At 38.3% G+C, this 19,065-nt stretch overlaps 2 protein-coding genes across 10 annotated transcripts in view; one reads left to right on the top strand and one right to left on the bottom strand.

Annotated features, from left to right (window-relative positions):
• The first annotated feature begins 7,853 nt into the window (after window positions 1-7,853).
• LOC123877440 (trypsin CFT-1-like) lies at window positions 7,854-14,764 on the top strand. Its single transcript, XM_045924241.1, has 9 exons — window positions 7,854-7,922; window positions 8,547-8,665; window positions 9,253-9,338; window positions 9,954-10,018; window positions 10,771-10,970; window positions 11,477-11,636; window positions 12,127-12,278; window positions 12,824-12,910; window positions 14,374-14,764. Exons 1-9 carry the CDS (start codon window positions 7,886-7,888, stop codon window positions 14,380-14,382), a joined length of 915 nt encoding a protein of 304 aa, XP_045780197.1. The 5' UTR covers window positions 7,854-7,885; the 3' UTR covers window positions 14,383-14,764.
• Window positions 13,393-19,065, bottom strand: part of LOC123877422 (nuclear receptor coactivator 6) — a 51,165-nt gene continuing 45,492 nt past the window's right edge. For all 9 annotated transcript variants that reach the window (XM_045924185.1, XM_045924182.1, XM_045924184.1 and 6 more), the window contains 7 exons: window positions 18,719-18,874; window positions 18,107-18,182; window positions 17,271-17,363; window positions 16,599-16,867; window positions 15,896-16,066; window positions 14,777-14,939; window positions 13,393-13,611 (listed from right to left, as the gene is read on the bottom strand). In XM_045924185.1, coding sequence (XP_045780141.1) covers window positions 13,562-13,611; window positions 14,777-14,939; window positions 15,896-16,066; window positions 16,599-16,867; window positions 17,271-17,363; window positions 18,107-18,182; window positions 18,719-18,874 — 978 coding nt within the window. In that variant the 3' untranslated portion in view covers window positions 13,393-13,561. The remainder of the gene's footprint in view (window positions 13,612-14,776; window positions 14,940-15,895; window positions 16,067-16,598; window positions 16,868-17,270; window positions 17,364-18,106; window positions 18,183-18,718; window positions 18,875-19,065) is intronic.

Below are 19,065 nucleotides of genomic sequence, written 5' to 3'. Positions count from 1 at the left end.
TGAATAATAAACACACTACATTGATATTTTTATCAATGACAAAGTGTAAGTTAAGTTTTTAAGATCGCGCCAAAAACGACATTTCTGTAATGGCGCTGGTCGCATGACACGTGTGACGTCACACGCTAGTAAACAAGTTCACCTAGGTTCATACAATGTGAAGTGTAGTGTGCTTACTATGTAATAAAGAATAATTTAAAACGATTTTCAAAAATTAGTCAAATAGTCTATTGTGTATTTTTGCCAAGTCAGATGAAAATCCCATTCAATTTCACATTCAATATGTTCCAATTTTTGGTAGTCGAGCATAAATTATATGTTTCTGTACAAGGCGCCAAAGTTAACTTAAGCTCAGTTTTCAAAAAAATAATTATTTGAGTTAAAAAAATTACCTATGTTCTTAAAAAATGGATTAAAAAGTACAAAATAATTTTATATTTAACCGTGAGAATCGATTTTTTCGTTTCAAATCTTACAAGTATTCGCTTAACTAAATATAATTATTTAATACTTTTTTAATCCAATTTTTATTTTATTTTAATAACTATTTGATGTTATTACGGCACCCTTTAATCATCTGAACGAAGTCTCGACCTTTGCCGAATTGTACATATTTTTTAACGGTATAAGCTGCTAAGGAACGCACAACATAAACTCTTGCTCAGACACGATGTCGCTACGACATTCGTAAGTATAAGATTAAACGAGATACGTATAAAATTCTGAATCTTACTTCAATTTATAAAAGTATTCGGTTATACTCAAATCTAAATTAAATTGAAAAGTTTAACAATAGTGCTATCCTTTTCTGAAGAAAATATTCTGAAAAAGAAGATTCTTACACCGCCGGTTCCACAACAGCCAATGCTAATCCATACTATAACATAAATGCGAAAGTATGTCTGTCTGTCTGTTAGCTTTTCACGGCCCATCCGTTTAACAAAATATAATATAAAAGATTTTCATCATAATTTCTAGTTAGATTAATGTGTAAGAGCCGAAAAAGTTTAATTCAGAAAGTAAGATAATTCATAATACAGATTTTCACAAATATTAAAAATACTTAAATATAAAAATTATAAAACAAAAATATCATTCAAATCACTGTAACGAGGCAGGGTGCCCAGAACGCTGGCTGCGTTACCTCGTTGAATGTCCGTTTAACTAATTTTTACGGATACAGAGATAGTAGACAATATAGGCTACTTATTATATCCGGAAAATCAAAGAGTTCCCACGGCGTTTTCAAAAACCTTTATACATATCGCGAATCGAATACAGAATTGTTTTAAAGCCAGTCAATAGATGCTTTTTACTTCGGGTTCGACGAAAATTATTGTTTCGAAATACTTCGTCGAAAAACGTGTTCGGCCTGACGAACATTCCGATCGAGAAGTTTTATTGATATGGATAAGAGATTTTTTAATTAAATATTTTTTTGTATAATCGAATATTCACTATTATTTCAGAAAAGTATACTTAGCTAATAATATATTTGGATAGAATAACAATCGTATATCATATAGACATATTTTCGATTTAAAACCTTCGAATAGATCTGTAGTAATCATGTGATGTAAAGGATTTGATAGTGAATATTTTACTGTTTAGAAGTTTCTAGATGTATCTAGTAGAAAATAACTAAATATAATTTTGAAAAAGAAGTTTTTTATACCTACTTTCAAAAACAATCTACACCTAAGCATTGGAACACTTGCAGAGTGAAAGGTTGGCATTTATTTATAGCAATTGAAACTCCGCTTTGTTTACATGTTTTGAAAATCTCCCATTTTTTGTATATATGTCATTAAATCTTGTCACCAACCAATCACAAATGAAATTGAATTTTCTAATTGAATTTCGAAGGTTTTTTTGAAAACATGTTTCTGATTGGTTGGTGACTCAAAACCGTTAACACCCACTAAGATTTTTGCCTCTACCATTTGTATGGGATTACGTAATAGAGAGACCGCTATATTAACTTCTTTGCGTGTATAAGTCGATAGTCGATATACGATATACGATTTGATGGTAGTCTAAAAAATATTATAGTCAAAGTCAAAATCATTTATTAAAAGTAGGTACAATTGTACTCCTTTTGATGGTCGAAATTGTTAAACTTGTACGATATAGTGGTGATAATTAATTACGTTACTTAAAACTAAAGCTACGATTATATATATATTATTTATATTCAAGTACTTATAATTAATATTTGGTACGGTAGATAGTCTTACGGCCATTTGCTGTACAAAAAATAAACTAAAAACCAAAAGTGAGCAATAAATAATATAAAAAATATTTTTTAATAAAATTGTAAGGCAATTTTGTCTATGATTATTATTTATTAGTATTTTAAAAATACTTGAAGAATAATGAATTATTAGAACTTTAATAAAATATAATTTTTGTTGTTATTCCTAAGAACAATGTTTTCGTAGTGTTGATAGTTTAGACTTGTGGTTGTTGTTTGGGAGCGTTATCATTTTGAACTCTGTAGCAACGTAAATAAGGTTTCAAGTTGCTTACAGAGTACGTTAAGATAAACATTTTAAATCTCATCATGATCAACCCATCGCCGACTCACTACTGAGAACGAGTCTTCTCAGAATGAGAAGGGCTTAGGCCAAAGTTCGCAACGCTGGTCAAAAGCAGATTGGCAATTCACACACATTTGAAACTATTATGGAGCATGTAGGTTTCACACACGATGGTTTCCTTCGCCGTTAAAGCAAGTGATATTTTAATTTAAGACTCACCATAATTCCGAAAAGTTAGGTAGAGGTGTGTGTCTGGAATCGATCCCCAGAGCCCCGTCGACTAGGAGGCCGACATCTAACTAACTATCAGTGCTATCTAAAAAAAAAAGAAATTCTATACCTTACTGTTCAAATCAGTTTAACTAACAATCATATTAGACCTCGAACGCTCCCCAAAATTAGTAATTTCGTAAGTGCAATATTTTATAGCTCAAAGTATACCTATATATTATTAGTATACTGTAGTTAGATGAAATTTCGAATTTTAATGAAAATCTTTATTAGAGGTCTTACGGTTTTTGTGTTTTATAAATATCATGTTATACAAGGTTTTTTCGGATAGGGGGTCTCTGTACTCAACTTTATAAACAACGTTCACTATGGAACCAACTCTTTACATCATCAAAAATTAAAAACAAATCAAAAAAATGTTCTATAAAAAATGCTAGTAATGAACGAGTTCAAAAAAGATAAATTATTTTCTTATATTGTTTCTTTTTTTTTCACAATGTCCTTGCTTATCAATTTTCCAACCTGTTTTTGTAAAATTATCATAAAATATTGCGATTCCTAGAAACCCCGTCAAGTCTTGTTGACTTGCTGCAAGTGTTAACACAGTGCAAGTAAGCTACTTATTGGTAGTGGGTATAGCTTAATTTGACCGCTTAGTAAAAATTATTCATAGTGAGTACAAAGACCCTTTCCAGTTAAAACCTGTCTTTCTAAAATCTTCATTATATGAACTTAATTGTAGCTATCTTAATGTATGGGATATTACGAATTATTTGTTACTACTTATAGGACGACCTAATACCCTTAATAAGAGCTTCGACATCTTAGGTGTTTATATCTAATTTTAGGTATTGGATACATACAGGTTGATTCATTTACTTAAGCAGATAGGAAAAAATCTCTTTTTTGTACCTGTGTAAATCTACTGACAATTTACTGACTAAAGTTTTTTGTTTAAATTAAAATTTTCGTGAAATCGTAAATAAATCAACCTGTATATTAGGTGTCCATTAGAGTTTAAATGATAGATTCTGCATTAGTAAATTTCGTCAATCATAATTGATTGATGGAACAGCCAAATATTTGTCATGTAAACCCGTCATAGCAACGAAGGTATCAGTCAGTCAGCCAAACTGACAGCAAAACAAACCATTCGTCTAATGGACACCTTAGGAGATAAATAATTTAAATCTATTCTCTGAACTTATTCCTCTTTTATTTTTTAGAACAATATCAAATATATTTTTATTATTAAGTATTTTAAATTTTATTACGGTTTTGATTGGATTTTTAAATGAAATACCTACTTAGTGCCATTATATAAGTACCAATAGATTTTAAGGGTTTTGAATACAGTTTTAAGGTTTTTATTTGTCATAGATAAACAGAAAAACTAAATTTTCTTCGATTTAAATAGATAGGCCCCATAGATAAAAACATGCATATAAAAATCAATCTGATCATCAAAATTAGATTTATTTGAATTTTGGATTGATTATAAGAATTAATAACAAAAAAATGCCATCGTAGGACATAGTTAAACCTTGTGAATAAGTTCGGAAAGAAATTGAATTACATTTCATACGATTCGATTCGTCCAAAATTCAAACGCATATTTATGGAAATATTTAATTTTTTTTAAAGAATATTAGCCATGCTAATCATGACTAATACTCGCCTTTCCCCTCCAATTAAGCGTAAAGCTTGTGCCAACGGGTGGGGCTTGAACCGCCGATCTTTCGGAATTCAGTTCGCTCGTCAACCGTTGAGCTATCGAGGCTCTTCTAATATGGAATAGGCCTATCTATATACATCGATATTTTATAAATACTCAGATTTTCAGAGCTTGTGTAGCTTTTAAAGTAAACTAACGTCACATGTGCGTTCATGTCAATCCTTTAAGTCTTAGGTAGGTGTCTTAGGTACATCTAGTCAATGACTTCTTAGACTAGTACCGGGCCATGTTTTAAAGTATACTAATATTGTAGGTCTCGTCTTACCCAAAATGTGTATACTTTGGCAGGTTTACTTCACTTTTCACGTTTATTTACTTTAAAAGTTATAAGTTCGGATCAACAATTTCACTGGATGTAGAGAAATATCAAAATGCGTGTCAACTTTCTTGTATGATAAAATGAAATGTGATTTTTATCAATATGACATGTGACAATGTTTACCGATCTTCGAAATAACAATCGCAGTAATTGTTAACGATAAGATAAGGCAATGTTTTGACCAGTTAACTAGTCTGTTAAACATTGACAGTTAAATAGCGACAAGCTTCGTCCAGTGGAATAATTGATCCGAGTTAGAAAGTCTTAAGTCATCTGTACTGTACTTATGTGTTAGTGAAATCTTTTATATCTACTTATTAAAAATAGAAAATTGTAAGAAATCAAATCGGTTTGTAAAGTGGATTTCATATACATATTTTACTATAGATAATTAATAATCATAACGTAGTTAGTTGCTGTTGGATTTAGGTTATGATGATTTTAATATATAATGTACTTAAGTCATTCGGTTATGTTATTTTCCAAATTTTATAATTTTATTGTTATATTTCTCGAAAATTCTTCATGCTTTCCTTTGTTTATTATTGTTTATAATTTTCCTTTGTTACTAATTTTTACATTCCTTCAGCAATTATTTATTTTAACCTTCAATATTATTGTATGTTTTATCGGTAATGTACAAAATAAACAGGCATAGATTATACGACTTACAAGTATTTAAGAAAACGTGTTTTACAAAAATCTATTGTCTATTCTATATTTTATATTGTAACTAATACGAATTTAAAACTTCAGCGACTGACCAAAATTTATTTACTATTTTCTCTTAGGATTTTGTAATAATCAAAGATTTTTACTACGTTTAAAGTCATGTCTTATTAATGAACGTTTTTATATGATAAGTGAAGTAAAACATTGTTTTGTAACTCTTTCGAGGGGTTATTCCGTATATTCACCCTAAAATGCCACCTTCGGGCGTAATATATTATTTTTGGTCCAGGGTAGATTATACGGTCACGCATTTCCGAATATACACCCTAGGATGGCTGTTTAAGGTGGATCAACGGATAAAGCCCTTTTAAAGAAGGACGCAGAGGTAATGGTAAGTTTGTAGGTCCGAGAATTACGGCCGTATTCACAATCAATGAGGTCTCACAGTGCGCTCGAACGCATAATGTAGGTTCTACCAATCAGATCATTGTAAATTGACGTGATACAGTCATCTGATTGGTGGAGCCTACACTGTGCGTTCGAGCGCACTATGAGACCTCATAGTAACTTTGTGAATACGGGTATTAATTTCTAGCAGGGTCAATAATTTGGAAATAAATATTTTCTAAATTTGCTCTGATCAAGTCTCGTTTGACTGCAACCAAGAGTATCAAGAGCTTATAAATACGTTTGTTAATAAGACAAATTACAAATCTATCTCTCGCTATTTTCTATACATTCCTAATGTATTTCATATATGTAATTGTATAAGTAACATTTATACAACTATACATTTCAAAGGATCTGTGTCTTGAATCTTTATATAGTTCTCAATTTTATTATACGAGTAGATGTAAGTAGTAGTTTAATGTTGTTATTAAGAAGTAAGGAGTTTGTTGCGATGGCGCAATGAGTTTTGTTTATGGAAAAATAAAATATGGCACAAAAATTCCTTTTGGGTTTTTCTTTTACCCCACCAGCCTAATATGAAAATCACAATTTTTTGAAAAAAAAGGTGATTTTTATTCTAATAGGAAAGTTTAATAAGTACAAGAGTTTTAATAAGTACAAGAGTTACAAAGTATGTATAGCATGCGACAGGTTTAGATGGCAATCACGGGGAGACGCCCCGCACACCCGCGCTTTCTCGCACCGGGTTAGTGCGGGTGTCCGGGCGTCCCCCCCCCCCCCCCCCCCGATTGCCATCTCGATCTGTCGCGTGCCTTTACATTTTACGCGTGCAATTAATTATATCTTGAAATCCATCCACCAAAGAAGAAATAAAAGCGACAGAGTAACAAGGACTACGACTTAAAAAGTTGGGTTTATTTATTTAGAGATTTGATACACCCCAGGCGTGTGAAAAGCTTTGCACAAGCAAAAGAACGTCAGAGCATTCAAGAAGCTTGGGTTTTACCTACATCAATCAGCTGATACCAACTATACTCCTACAATAAATTTATTAAAAAGGCCATTGTTATCAATGTTGTAATGGACAATGTTTAATGTGAATCATCAGTTGAAGAGCCTTTATCTAGGGAAGATGCAATAGAATTGGTTCAGGTTTGATATGTTATCATATATCACTCAAGTTAGTTCAGTAACTCGAGTACAAGAAGACATAAATTTCAACTTCCAACTCTTAACGCCTTATCGTTGACATACAGCTTCCTCGGTTCTCATTTATGCTTGGCCTCCAGGCTCCAGCTAGAAGCGTTTTGTATTCGCATCGAATGAGCATAGTAAATTAAGTGAGGAGTGATTTGATAAGTGAATGTGCGCGTTGGTGGCAAGAACGCAGCCTAAAAATATTTGTTCTTTTGAACAAGAAAAAACGTTGGGCCTAGAGCCACTTTGTCCTTAATTTACAGAACACGACTCAAAAACCCACAACTGAATTGCAATGCTTGAGCAAAGACTGAAGAAAATTCAAGACAAACAAAATATTCAAGTCTTTAAAACATTCTTTCATCAGTTGATTTTTGTTCCCATATCCATTCACGTCTGAATGAAAGACTTCCCTAGTTGAGCTATCGCGTTTAGACCTCTTCGCCATTAAAATATCCGTTTGAAGATGAGTTAATATGGCATTGTTTATATAACTGAATTTCGTCAAGTGTGGCAACTCTTCACCTCAAAGCCGAAAGATACAAGTTAGTGTTTTTATTGTGATATCACAACGGGCTAACTTGGAAGAAGAATTTACAAACATCAAGAATTTATGACGGCAGCTTCTTTTATTTTTTGACCCGGTGGTCCGATACATTGGCAGAGGGAAACGTTGTGTACCTACCTATAGCTACTCCCCATCGATGGGTGATGCAATTGATTGGTTATCTATCGATAAGAGACAACGCGATCGACAGTCGAAGATTGCTGATCGCGAAAATGTGGCGTCTCGGTGTGTTATCGATATTTATCGCGAGTGAGTATAATTAGTCATTAATGGTTGATTAAACAAGTTTAAGCAAGCGAAGTGTGGGACGCCCTCCAGCACGATGGACCGACGATATAAAGCGGCTGGCGGGAAGTGGCTGGATCAGGAAGGCTTAGGACCGGGTGAGGTGGCGCTCTATAGGGAAGGCCTATGTCCAACAGTGGACTTCCACAGGCTGATGATGATGATGATGAATGATTAATTACTTAACAACGCGTCACTAGTGTTGACAGCAAAGGGATAACAGCTAGGAGAAGAGCTAGCAGGAGATATTGGGACAGCCCAGACAGTCTTCAGAAATGAGCGAGCTATGAGAGTGACTTATGTTTCTCTCTTCTCGTTTTCCATCCCAGCGCTATAGGGTGCCTCAAGTCTTAGGGCCAATCCACACAGGCAGCGACCGTCAGCAATGGGACGAGGCCGGAGCATAATAAAAGAAACTAAGTAGAAATCTAAAGCGTGAAGCTCGCCCGAGTGAAGAGAAGTACATAATATATTATAACTATGTAGAAACAAAAATTATTTTTTACAATATAGGTAGTGGTTTTTAAAGTCTGTTTTTTTTTGTTTCCATTTTTTGTTAATCATAAATGTAATATTATAACTTTACAGCATTACACGCACAAGATGCTATCAAGACGTCAGAGTTGTCGAGCGCTGTGGAGGATCCCAGCACTAGAATAATAGGTGGAAACGCCACCACCATAGAGAAATACCCCTTCGCTGTGCAGGTTAAGCCTTTGTACAGCTATAGTCTTTCTCTCTCGAAAATTATTATGAGACCCTTAGGTTACTTAATATTATGAAAAAAAAAAACAGGTTTAAATACGTAGTTTACGTACCTATAATACTTATTAGGATTACAGTGCCTACTAACTTTAAGCGATTTGTGCGTGTTTTTCAGTTTTCGCAAACGAAATTAGATTTCGAGATCTCTATTAGATACAATTAGGTTGGGAACCCAAGGTTATGGAAGTCCCAAAGTGTTGGAATGGAGACCTCGCACCATAAAGTACCTACAGAGTTGGCAGACCATGGGCAGCTATGACATCAAGCGAGTCGCAGGCAATTACTGCTAGGTTTTATAGCATATAAGTAAAGGTAAAAAATCCGAAAACCGTGAATTTTGGGTATATATCAAACAAAAAAATGTGTTCACAAATAATTTAGTTCACTAATTCACATATAGATGGCGCAGACCGTTATTAACTTGCTGATTTCTACATTAAGGGTTTAGTCATACCTTGTACGATGGTACGGAACCCTGCGCGTGCTAGTCTAACTCGCACTTGACCGGTTTTTGTGTAATGTCCCGCAGATCCTGTACAATTCGCAGCTGTCCTGCGGCGGCGCTCTGATCACACGCAGGCACGTGCTATCGGCCGCACATTGCTTCATTGCCACGTAAGCTTTCACCAATTTGATTAACTCAGCGAGCTAATGTAGACTTCTTCTTTCGTGTTTCTTGACAGACACGACGGACAGACAGACAGACAACGAAGTGATCCTATAAGGGTTCCGTTTTTCCTTTTGAGGTACGGAACCCTGAAAAAGGGTGGCGGAAAGTACTGGCTTAGGACCGAGTGTGTTAGCGCTCTCTTGAAAAAGCTTAGTATGTTCAGCAAAGGACGTCATTGCCACGTAAGCTTTCACCAATTTTAATAGACTTCTTCTTCTTTCGTGTTTCTTGACAGACACGACGGACAGACAGACAGACAGACAGACAACGAAGTGATCCTGTAAGGGTTCCGTTTTTCCTTTTGAGGTTCGGAACCCTGAAAAAGGGTGGCGGAAAGTATTGGCTTAGGACCGGGTGTGTTAGCGCTCTCTTGAAAAAGCTTTGTATGTTCAGCAAAGGACGTCCGCCGGGTGAAATACTTAATAATGATGATGATGATGAAAGAGCCTTTTTAAGCAATCTTGATTATTTATCTTGTAATTTCTCTTGTAATTATTTATCTACTCTACCTATTAATTATTATTATTAGTATAAAAGATATAATAAATCTTTTCCTTCAGAAACGGTCAGCAAGTCAGCCCCGTGTATTTCAGTGTCAGAGTCGGCTCAACGGATCTGAATAAGGGTGAGTGTTATGATTAGACTCATTTTGATTTATGACCTGCCGTCATAGTTTGATAAAACGATAAATCAAAGCGGCGCCAACTTCCTTAATCTAAGGTTGAAATCCATAGTGCGCACTTTGACTTTGCTTAGACTTAAGTTTCAGTTAACACAAGACAGATTTATGCCAGCGGTATATACCTAACGCTGTCTCGTTTTAACAGTGTCTTTATTCTGAGCAAAGTCAAAGTGCGGTCTATAGATCTCAGGCTAAGATTCAGTGGTAGGATTGAAATCATAGGTACCTATGATAGGTATCTATGATTGCGATACGTCCAATATGCAATATCGTCTTATTGGGTAGCACTCTTTCACTATTTATATAAATTACTAGCTGATGCCCGCGACTTCGTCCGCGTGGATTTAGGTTTCCGAAATCCTGTGGGAACTCTTTGATTTTCCGGGATAAAAAGTAGCCTATGTGCTAATCCAGGATAATATCCTCCATTCCAATTTTCAGCCAAATCCGTTCAGCCGTTTTTGCGCGATTGAAGTAACAAACATCCAAACATCCACACTTTCACATTTATAAATCAGTAGGATAAATATGCAGTTGCATCAGGAATGCCAGCCAATCATAACAATGGCAATTAAGTAGATGTAACTAGCAATAAGTAAATCACAATTACATCTTTCGTGCTAAGTCTTTCCACATGTAGTTTCTATCCCTTTCTTTTATTAGTGATAAATTAAATCGTTCAACTAATTTTCCAGGTGGCACGATACACTCGGTATCTGAAGTCATAGTCCATCAGTCTTACAACACGCCAATCCGGGATAATGACATCGCTGTCATGACGCTGTCATCGCGTGTCACATTGTCCAGCTCAGTGGGCACGGTGTCCATACCCGTCCCTAACGTGCGCTTGGCGGACTACGCACTAGTCACTACTGTTGGGTGGGGCAGGACTAACGTGAGTATGACGCCACTGTGACATCGCTGTCATCGCGTGTCACATTGTCCAGCTTAGTGGGCACGGTGTCCATACCATGTCCATACCCACACTTGACATTGGCGGTGGTGGTTGGTGACACTTGTCATCACTGTTGTCTGGCAGGACCAACATGAGTACCTATGACGCGACTATAATAATGTGTCATAGATGGACAATGTGACATCGTGTCATATTGCTCAATATGCAAGGTTTAAATACCCGTGACCCGTCGTAACGTCAGCTTGGCCTGTAAGCCCCGATATGTGTGACAGGGTATCCTCAGACCAAGATCTCCCTAGGTGGCGAATTAAGTTAACAAACCAGAGCACCTGCTAAACTGGTGCTGTGGATCTAGGACAACAGCCCAAACGTAAACCCCAGAATATATTTTTCTCTCACCATCATCCTCTCGCATTCTTCAGCGAATTCAATGCTTATCCAGTCAGTTATAATTTTTATTAGTAAGTTGTTGTAATTCTTTACAGGCTTCAATAGCGCAAGCATCCCCGGTGCTGAATGAGGTACAAATCTACAAGGTGAACCAATCAGTGTGCGAGGTGCGCTATGGGTACCTGGAAGAGATAACTGGCGACCCCTACCCCATCACTGACAACATGCTCTGCGCCGGTCTCATCGATGTAGGAGGTAAACTAAGTGATGTAGGCACAAACAGCGCAGACACCATAACTTCGTATTAGACGCGACGGCATTTTTTCCAAATTGTGCAGAACCGACCGTTCTGGGAACGGTCGGTTCTGCACAATTTCAAGATCAGATTTCTGCTTATGTGATGGCCTGTGCATTTTTTATAATAGCTTCTACTTAATGTGAAAAAAAAAATCACTACCCATATAATTGCCAGAGTCGAGACATAAGTAACTACTTACTTTATCTTTCGAAACTGAAGTAGTTGCCCAACGGCCGTCTCTATACAAGTTATATCTGTGCGAAATTCAGCGGTGCTTACTTGGACAGGGATCTGATGAAACTTCAGAAGCACTTAGTCAATTTCGTTATAAATTGGGATGCACATATATCCACATCATTATTCAACATTCCAAATAACATACAGTTTGTTCAATTTGTTTATTAGATAGAATCGCAGTAGCACGCACTTGTTTTTGTGCTTCCCCAGGCAAGGATGCGTGTCAGGGCGATAGCGGCGGGCCGCTGATACGTGGCAACGTGCTGGTGGGCGTCGTGTCTTGGGGTTTCGGGTGTGCGCAGCCGCTGTTCCCTGGAGTATACACTCGGGTGTCGGCGTTTACTACGTGGGTTAATAGCACGGTAAGTGGCTGGAGCGGTGATCTGGCCGGCGAAGGACGACAGGACAGCTTGCTTGCACAAGCTGTCGTGCCTACATGCAAAGTGCATGAGGTCAGAGCACTGCAAGAGTTCCCGGAGCCTCTAAATATGCGCTGACGATGGCCATCGAGGGGGTTTTAGTGGGTAGAAATCCCACATAGGCCAATCTCTCCTCAAAGAGACCAGGTATCTTGAGAAGATCCCCCCCGGTCAACCAAAAAAAAAAGTACGAATGAAGAACCAAACGCTGGGCAGATGACATCGTGGTAACAGCAGGTACGGTGTGGGCCAGGAAAGCCCTACACCCTCTAGGAGACTAATAATTTAAAATAAAACTAAATGTTTAAAAAAAAACTCTGGAACCTGTACCTGTTAGCTAATAAATACCAATGATTGAATGGAATGGAAGAACTTACTTATATTAAATATTTTTACAGGTATACACAAATAGCCATCCCCTGTAGTATTACCCCCTAGGCGCTATACTATTTCATAGATTGCAATATATATTCAATAACAATGTCCAGGTGTCCGGGGAGCCGCCGCAAGTTCGCATCAACGCTGCGGCGTCCGTCAAACTCAACTTGATAATAGTCACAATTGGACTCATCTTCGTAAGTATTTCAACTTTCTTACAGGTCCTAAGGCCAGATTTTTCAATAGTCAAATAACTTTTCATGGAGTAAGTTAAGGGTTCGACAGTTATAATAAAAGAAATCTGCCAAAACGATAACGAATTAATTCATCAGTTAAAGTTTATCCAGCAATCGAAAAATCAGCCCTTTGAACATCAGTACGTTGCCGTTAGCGTATCTAGTGCTAAATTACACGCAACACGATACTCGGACGTGCAATTGAAATTGCATCTTATTGCACTAAATAACTTCTAAGTTTGAGTGATAACACTCCTAATACGAACTTGAAGCAAACTACTTATCGCATCCTGCCAAGGGAGAGCGAGAAGTCGGATACAACTGAGGTCCAGCTATTTCGCTCTAATTAGTTAGTCGAAGAGGGATAGCGATAAGCAGGTATTTGTTGTAAGCCAAAGCCTATATTAATTTTAATAAAAGGGAGGGTAAAAATGAAAGCACAGTTCAGGATATCACATATGAATATTTATTTATTTAATGAATGAATGAACGTAACGTTGTAATGATATAGTATAGTATAGACATGTTATGTATAGTGGCGTTATGTTACAGTACGCGCGTACAGCACAATAAATAGAGCGTGTATGTATGTGTGTGGTGTGACGTCACGCGTCACGAGCGTGCCGCGCGCACGCTCACCAGCACCAGCTGCCGGCACAGCGCTGCAACAACGGATATAATAATTATAATATAACTAGCCCGTGGATACAGGGATTTAGGGTTCCGTACCTCAAAAGGAAAAACGGAACCCTTTATAGGATCTCTTTGTTGTCTGTCTGTCTGTCCGTCGTGTCTGTCAAGAAACCTATAGGGTACTTCCCGTTGATCTAGAATCATGAAATTTGGTAGGTAGGTAAGTCTTATAGCACAAGTACAGGAATAAATCTGAAAACCGCGAATTTGTGGTGGTGGTGTTATCGTGCAAAATGTTGGAAAAAATACCCGAGTACGGAACCCTCAGTGCGCGAATCTGACTCGTACTTGGCCGGTTTTTTTGAAATCCCGTGGGAACCCATTGATTTTCAGACATAAAACGTAGCCTATGTGTTAATCCACCCTGGATTATCTATATATCTCGAATACAAATTTCAGCCAAATCCATCCAGTAGTTTTGCATAAAAGAGTAACAAACATCCATACATATTACAAATATACATACAAACTTTCGCGTTTATAATATTAAAGTAGGATATAATATTATGTTAGATAATATACTTGAACATACGACGTGATATATTTCAGTAGATTTGGCTGTCTCAAGTTGTAGATAATCAAGTAAATTCTACTGAACAGTTAGTCAAGTCTAGAGTGAAGTCGTCGGGCTCAACAAGGCTAGAACCCAGAACTGTACGGCAGAGGAAAAACATAAGTTGTCTGTACACGGCACAATTAGTAGTAATCCATATCTTTGTTTTCATTTACAGATTAGATAGCAGAGGGTAGTGTATCGTCGGAGAAACTCTGCAGTCATATTGTCATCCACAGCTGCGACAAACAGTTGCATTCATTTAAATACCTATTTTATTATAAACCAGTCACTTCGTTAGCGTGGACTACACAGATTTCAACCCCCTATTTTACCCCCCTATTGAATCAGTCAGTCAGTCACCTTTGTAACGGGTTGGCACCTGTCGCACAGCCCCCTTCAATCTTTCCACTTCCTTCATCTTCCTGCCATTTTCCTTGCTCTTCGCTTACGATCGCGATTACGATTGCATCGCTTTCTATTAGAACGAAGGCAATCGGTCGCGGCGATCGACAACATGTTTCTACATTCCCTCTCTTTCTCTCTCACTAGTAAACCCATAAGTTAGAAAAGGAAGTCACCTTTGTCGGTGAGCGCCTCATCGATGAAGAGGTCGGCCCGCAGGTCGGCGGCCACTGCGTCACGCAATAACCGCGGGGGGTTGGCACCCGTCGCGCAACCCCCCTCCACCCACCCGCTTCCTTCAACTTCCCGCCATTTGCCTAGCTCTTCGCTTACGGAGACCTAAAACAAAATATTCAATTATTATTTACTTCCTTATGCCAGCGACTTCATCCGCCTGCACCACACAAACTTCTAACTATTATTTTACTTATAGATGTTGAATTAAAAAAAAATCCTTTCTTAGCGGATGTCTACGTCTAGCTACCAAATGACAGCCAGATCCATCCAGTAGTTTGTGTTGTGCGTTGATAGATCAGTCAGTCAGTCAGTCACCTTTTCCTTCTATATATTGTTTAGATGTTGATGTGACAGATCGAGTGGCAATCGGAGTTCGGACGCCCCGCACACCCGCACAGCCTCCGCGCTAACCCGGTGTGGGATAGCGCGGGTGGACGTGCAGGGCGTCCCCCCGCTTCATACCCCGATTGCCATCTCAATTCTCAACCTTTCGCGTACTATACGATTACTATTTACTTCGTTTTATACTATGCGAACATGTAAAAATTCATCCTGTAATTTATATGATTTAAGGTGTACCTACTTAATTTTGTTAAGAAAAATTAAGTTAAGGTTAAGAAAAATAATTTGTGATAAAATAAAGTATTATTATATTTATAATAAAAAAAAAATGTAAAGGTCGTTTAATTTAATCATCCCTATCCCAACAAATGAGGTCAAGGACCTAAACGCCTTCCTTTATTTAAAGGTCGTATATTCAGTTCTACCCATTTTTAAATCCTTTCTTAGCGGATGTCTACGTACTAGCTATCTGCATGCCCAGCCCGATCCATCCAGTCATTTGAACTGTGCGTTGATAGATCAGTCAGTCTGTCAGTCAGTCCAGTCTCCTTCCTTCCTTTAATATTATGTTTAAATGTATGATGGTACATCTAGGATTTCGCGCTTAATAGTCCAACAGTCCGCCTGAGATGCTCACTGTAAATGAATAAACGAACTTGAATCTTAAAACAAGGATGGTAAGATCTATTTTACTATAACGTCATGACATATATTACCTTTTCCCCTTCAACGGGCGCGGGCTGATACCTCTTCTCCACAAAAGGCAGGAATTCCTCGTCTAGGGCCAGCGTGCGGTCAATGACCGTACACGTCATATCCCGAATAGTGTCCAGGATCAGGTAGCTTCTATCTCTTTCTTCTGCTACTTCTGAGGGACTCTGTTTTGACTGTAATCAAAAAGGGGAAGAGAATGAACCTTTATCAAAAAAAGGTGTAAAATTCGTGTCGGAATTTCTACGGCAGTTTAAAAATAGATAATTGTTATACACAAGCATGGAAATAACGTCAACCTCCTAGTCAGAAGGTCCCGGGTTCACTCCCGGGCGTGCTCACTGTTCGGTCCCGGTCGCGCAATCCTCTGCCTCACTCTCGCCTACGTTCGCCTCGGCCTCGCCTCGAACCCCTACCTCGCCCGCCTCGAATCCCTTCTCGTATTAATGTACATCAACTCGTCCACGGCCGTTCCCCAACCTTATGGACGGACTTAATCCGTTCCACAACAAACTACGTTTCCACGTGATGCCACCAACAAGTCGCTGAAGAGAGGTCGCAAGAGCCGCAGTAATATATAACCATGACCACTCTACCAAGAATGAATGAGGGGAAAACGGCCGCCAAACAAAAAAACTGTTTTAGGCCACCATTTTTTATCGAGCTGGTTTGAAGTACTAATAATTACAAAACCTTTTTTTTACTTACTGTAGCGAGTCGCGGCGCGGGGTCGAGGATGGTATGCCGGCGGGAGGCGAGCGCATCCTCCAGCACGTAGCACCTCGCTCGCGCCCTGTCCGTCAGCACATACGTCTCACAGTCCTCCGCCTCGCTTTCGCCCACGTCCGCCTCGGCCTCGCCTCGCGCCCCCGCCTCGCCCGCCTCGACGCCCTCCTCGCAAAGCGACGTGTTATCGCAGGATAACTCGTCCGTTTCGCCCGCGAACTGCGTTTGTGATAGGTCGAGTTTCTCTTTCCCTGAAAACATCAAACGATTTCATGACCAGATGGGTATAAATTGGTGTTAAAAAAAATCCTTAAGTTAAGTTCCATAGTCCATAACTTAAATTTTAGAATTCATTTTACAACAAGAATTCCCAATCAGGAATCTACTTCTTTTTAGTCGTATCGATAATAATTGATGAGGGTGGATGATGAGGGATCACATAATAGCAGTTCTCTTGGGATAATAATGCAGTGGGTGCATAAAAAATAGCGACCAAACGTACAGGCGGGTCAACTGGTGTTAAGTGATTACCGCCGCCCATGAAAATTTGCAGCACCCGGGGTACCGCCGATGAGATTACGATACGAACAAGTCAAACTAATAAAAGTTTTTTTTTATCTACTAATTGATAAACTGGGTTCGTTAAATACTCACCATGCGCGAGATGCGCGTGTTCGGGCAGTAGCCTGCACAGAGCGTAGCTGCGCAATGGCGTCGCGCGGGACACCACCCATCGACCGTCTTTTTCTGGAAACAGTTGAAAAGTGACGGTATTGGACGATCGATTGACGGTCTACGTGATGTAATACTAAATATATGAATAGTGTGCCTTTTCGCGCTCATCAAATTATTTCTAGCACACAATTGTTGATGTTTTTTTTTTGAATTATATAGACTAGCGCTTGGCGCTTGGCTTGCAATCAGATTTGCTAGCAAGTGATGATGCAGCCTGAGATGGAGCGCGCTTGCCTAGAAGTTGCCTATTCACTCTTGACTTGAAGCTACCCATATTATAGGTGGAAGGGAAAACTGATGACAGAAGGGCGTTCCACATCCTAATTAGATTATTATCAGTCGGTCATAATTATCAGAAAATGTGTCAAAAAGATGAGCGCTGAAAGGCATTCTAGTCACACACTTAGTACTGGATCACGTAGAGTGTCAGAATATTGCAGGGTCAGGTCGCTTTTGATGTTCGCAGAGCGAATAGAATAGAATAGATTTTTATTCAAATAAACTTTTACAAGTGCTTTTGAATCGTCAAAATAATTTACCACTGGTTCGGAATGTGAGTGAAACAATTTCTGATAGTAAATAGGCCTAAATCAGAAGAAGCGGAATTGTACAGTGGTGCAAATCATGTTCGCGTGGAATTGTGCCAAGAATACTGGCTGCATTAACGCGATGGACACCCAGGTTGATTTTTTGCGCAAAAAAAGATCCAGCCCTTCCTTCACCAGATGAGGCTATAATTGGAAAAGTCTTCTAACCTTCGTCGTAAGTAGGGACGGCGGTGCCAGCGATGTCGCCCGTCAACACCTCCGCGCCGTGCTCGCCGAACGCGTCCTGCCAAAACAACTCAACTTAAGAGATGTAAAGAGAACACTCCACTGAGTTTGTTGTGAGCTCTTTGACTTTGCTTAGACTTAAGTTTCAGTTAAAACGAGACAGATTTATGCCAGCGGGATAACGCTGTCTCGTTTTAACAGTGTCTTAAGTCTTAGCTCAGACTTGTCAGCTCAAAGTGTGCTCTATCAATCTCAGCCTTAGACTAAGAGCGCGTTTGGAACCGTTGTAGCTTTAGATTTAAGGTTACCTAATTAATTATTATCACCATTACATCATTATATTACAAACTCCACAACTGACAGTCAAAAAGTGTACAATGAGAGAGTGTACAACTTACTTTTAATGTAGCATTATTATTTTACAATACCACTTTGAGTTATTTGTTATACATAATATTAAGAGACATAGCTGTTAAGTAATAGTTTAATAAATAATTGTTAAGTATAAGTTAGCTTAGTTAAGTTAGCTTAAGGACAGTGTACATTATGAACAAAAAAACAAATTATTATTATTATATGTATAAACTAAGGTACCTTGGGCGCAGCGTGTTTGTAGTAGGAGCTAATCTTGCTAAGCTCATGTTCGAGATGCGCCACGCGCGCCGCGTGAGACCCCTCCGCCTCCGAGCCATCCGGACCTTCCGCACCCTCTACGCTGGACACGCCCTCCGCGCCTTCCAATATCTCCCGCTGAAAAATACATACCTATTAGGTCTAGTTACATATCTCCTACCGAGAAATAGATAACTCTGGTCCAGTTGCACCATAGGCGGGATTAGTTTTGTTACGGGTTACTTTTATCAATTTTTTAGTCATCTTTTACTGATTAAAAAGCAGTGCTTTGCAGACCTCAATACTTATACAATAAACATATTTAGGTC

Source organism: Maniola jurtina, chromosome 23, assembly GCF_905333055.1.
Source record: "Maniola jurtina chromosome 23, ilManJurt1.1, whole genome shotgun sequence".
NCBI lineage: Eukaryota > Metazoa > Arthropoda > Insecta > Lepidoptera > Nymphalidae > Maniola > Maniola jurtina.
This window is presented reverse-complemented; position numbering and strand designations above follow the sequence as displayed.